We start from the raw sequence: 3,624 nt of genomic DNA, 5'->3' as shown, positions 1-3,624 counted from the left end.
GAAGCATATGTGGACTCAGTCAGGAGTGAAGAGAGTAGAGATGGAGTCATGGAGTCAGGTAGGGAGGGTAGAAAACGACTTAACCACCCCTATGGGTCCCAACGGTATACCAAATTCAAATTAGGTCGTGTTATAGAGCAGAAGATCTAAAATTAACTCAGAAATCAAACAAATTAGGTCAGATCGGAATTTAGTAAATTCAAACTCAATCCAAAAAATAGAAGGAGTTTAATTTAGAATTTGAATTGGCTCTACGGATCCTTTAAAACAGGGTTGGATTGGGTCTGAATGGGTTGGATCAGGTTGAATTACGGATCAATCGAATCCACTTGCAGCGTTACTTTCGGAGTCTTTGGAGCAAATTTGTAAAAGTGAGTGCTGCTCTTTCTGAGTAGGGTTTTGAATTGTTGCCAAAAAAAAAAAAAAAAATTTTTCAAAGCCTGAACCTGACCTAAACTCTATTAGTCCAGGCCCAACGACAGCCTGCTTCGGTCGACAACTTTGGGCTGGCCTGGGCCCATGTCTAACCTGATGTGTACTTGGTCAACTTTGGCATATATATATATATATATATATATATCTCGAGAGGAAGGGCGGTAAATCTTTCGCAACGCAGTAAAAATCATGGAGTAAATTATAAATCAACGGTAAGAGAGGGAGAGGCACTACTTGGCGTAACGAAGAAGCATTCAAGCCTGACAAAAAAGAAATCGCACTCCTTCGACGGTGGAATCCGCGATCTTTCTCCTCTTTCTCCCTTCCACCAACCTACCCCTAATCCAAACCCTAATCTTTTCTTGCCCCCCGCTCTCTCTTTCTCTTTTTCGATCCGGTTGTCGGACCCCTGCAAAACCCTAGTCCAAGGCGGAGTTTATCCGATCGCAGAGGCGGAGGAGGCGGCACATGGCAGCGGCGGCAAGGGTGGACGGCCAGGAGAAGGTGATCGCGGCGGCGCAGCACATCGTCAAGAGCCTCGCCACCTCCAAGAACGCCGCCGAGGACATGATCCGCATCCTCTCCGGCTTCGACAACCGCCTCTCCGTCATGAACGAAGACCTCTTCCCGCCCGCCACCGACGACTCCCACTCCGCCGCCGCCGGCGACGCGGGCGATGCGGAGCCCTCCGAGGCCGAGGCCCGCCTCGACGCCGCCGAGAAGGTCCTCCTCCGCTGGGACCCCTCCTCCTGCGACTCCCTCCTCTGGGAGGCCCCACCTGAGGAGATCGCCGACTTCCTCGCCGCCGTCGACGAGGTAATCTCCTTCGCCGCCGGCCCCCAGGTTTCCCCCTCCTCCTCCCCCTCCTCCGCCGCCGGCGACCTCCGCTACCGCGCCGAGAGCGCGCTCCAGATCGCCATGTTCCGCCTCGAGGAGGAGTTCCGTTACCTCATGATCCAGAACACCGTCCCCCTCAACGCCGACGGCCTCCACGGCTCCATCCGCCGCCTCTCGCTCTCCTTCGCCTCCGACAGCGGCGAGAACATCGAGGACTTGGAGGGCTCCGTCGAAGAAGAACAGCAGCAGCCACAGCAGCAAGAGGGAAGTCCCGAGGACAGGAGTGGAAGCAGCCTCTCGGACGATCGCAGCGTAGATCTGATCCGCCCGGAAGCCATTGCCAGCCTGAAAGAGATCGCCGACCGCATGATCTGGGCCGAGTACGGGAGGGAGCTCCGCCAGGTGTACTGCACAGTCCGGCGTGACATTCTCGACGAGTGCCTCATCATTCTCGGTGTCGACCGGATGAGCATCGAGGAGGTGCAGAGGATGGAGTGGCGGATGCTCAATGACAAGATGAAGAAGTGGATTCAGGCTGTTAAGATCGTCGCCAGGGTTCTTCTCATGGAGGAGAGGCGGCTCTGCGACCAGATCTACGCTTCCTGTGAAGAGCTGAGGGAGCAGTGCTTCGCAGAGACCGCCAAGGGTTGTGTCATGCAGCTGCTCAACTTTGGGGATGCCATCACTATCTGTCAGCGGTCATCGGAGAAGCTTTTCCGGATACTGGACATGTATGAAGCTCTTGCTGATGTGATGCCGGACCTGCAGGCCTTGTTCCCGGCAGACTCGAGGGAGCTTATATGCGGCGAGGCTGAGGGGATTCTGAGGAGGTTGGGAGATGCTGTGAGGGGCACTCTTTTGGAGTTTGAGAATGCAGTTCAGCGAGAGTCATCTCGGAAGCCAATGCAGTCCGGTGAGATACATCCCTTGACACGGTATGTGATGAATTATGTGAGACTGCTGGTTGATTATAGTGACGCACTGAATTTGCTTCTGGAAGACGGTGGAATGGAGGGTGGTGCAGATCAGGATCGTTCTGCATGGGGTGAGAGTGATGATAGCAGGTATTTGGGGAGTATGACTCCATTGGGCAGGCGTCTCCTGCTGTTGATCTCTTATTTGGAGTCTAATCTTGAAGAAAAATCGAAACTTTATGAAGATGCTGCGATGCAGTACATATTTTTGATGAACAATATACTTTATATAGTTCAGAAAGTGAAGGATTCTGAGCTTCGGAGGCTTTTAGGAGACCACTGGATACGTAAAAGACGGGGCCAAATCCGGCAGTACGACACGAGCTACCTCAGAACTTCCTGGACCAAAGTGTTGTCTTATCTAAAGGATGATGGATTTGGGAGTGGGAGCGGGGGCTCTAATAGTGTTTCCAAGATGGCTCTCAAGGAAAGGTTCAAGAGTTTTAACTTGGCATTTGAAGAAATATACAGGGTCCAGGCAACTTGGAAGGTTCCGGATCCCCAGCTTAGAGAAGAACTGAGAATATCTATATCGGAAAAGGTCATCCCTGCATACCGCGCATTTATGGGAAGGTTTGGAGGTCAACTGGAGGGGCGTCATGCAGCAAAGTACATAAAGTACACTCCTGAGGATTTGGAGAATCTGCTGCTGGAATTGTTTGAAGGGTTGCCTGGGCCAGCAAACCATCCAAGGAGAAAGCCTTAGTTGCTGACAGGATTCTCGTCTCTGGTAAGCTCTACTTTTTATGAGGGTCTTGGCTTTGCGGAACTCAGGTACCTCACTGAATGTAAGCATGGTAACTTTATGTCTATCTTCTGCTCTTTTTGAGTTACTGTATTATGTTATGATGTAGTTACAGAATTATAAATACTGCCTCCTTGACTTCTGATATGTGCTGTAATGATAATACATTTGTATATTACTTCTCAATGAAGAATCTTTCTGAATTTTGCTACATTACATGAAGACAGTGAACTCGTATTTGGGCCATTTGGGGTTATGCTTATAGCTTGTCGGAAATGAGTAATACCTTTTGCATGCCAAAACATGCTGATTTGTCTTTTCTTTTCTTTTTCCTTTTCTTTTTCTTCTTCTTTTGCGTGCTGATTTGCTGCATGGTCAGCTCTTAAGTTCAGAGCTTATATTCGTTGTTAATTTTTATTTTGTTTTCCTTTTTTCATGCAGACCAATTATTATTGACTTTTTATCTCTGTAACTTCCAGCATGATTATGAAGTATTGTGCAGATAATTTTTTATTTTTTCGCAGAAAGATATTGAGTATGATAGGAAATTGAAGATGATTGTTAAATTTGACAATTTATCTTTTATAAATATCAAGGAAGTTGTTTTCCTCAAAGATCTCCTTGTTTATATCT

At 48.8% G+C, this 3,624-nt stretch overlaps 1 protein-coding gene across 1 annotated transcript; it reads left to right on the top strand.

Annotated features, from left to right (window-relative positions):
• Positions 1–610: 610 nt before the first annotated feature.
• Positions 611–3,202, top strand: EXO70F1 (exocyst subunit exo70 family protein F1). The gene has a single exon (XM_008783666.6). It carries the CDS (start codon positions 904–906, stop codon positions 2,950–2,952), a length of 2,049 nt encoding a protein of 682 aa, XP_008781888.2. The 5' UTR covers positions 611–903; the 3' UTR covers positions 2,953–3,202.
• The last annotated feature ends 422 nt before the right edge of the window (positions 3,203–3,624 follow it).

The sequence above is a fragment of the Phoenix dactylifera genome, chromosome 4 (assembly GCF_051530095.1).
Source record: "Phoenix dactylifera cultivar Ajwa chromosome 4, Ajwa_hap1_PhDact_Kaust_v1.1, whole genome shotgun sequence".
Lineage (NCBI taxonomy): Eukaryota > Viridiplantae > Streptophyta > Magnoliopsida > Arecales > Arecaceae > Phoenix > Phoenix dactylifera.
Note: the sequence above shows the minus strand (reverse complement) of the source record. Positions and strands in the feature narration are given on the sequence as shown.

Coding starts and splice junctions, on each gene's coding strand:
- EXO70F1 (XM_008783666.6), top strand. CDS start 904: ATGGCAGCGGCGGCAAGGGTGGACGGCCAGGAGAAGGTGATCGCGGCG.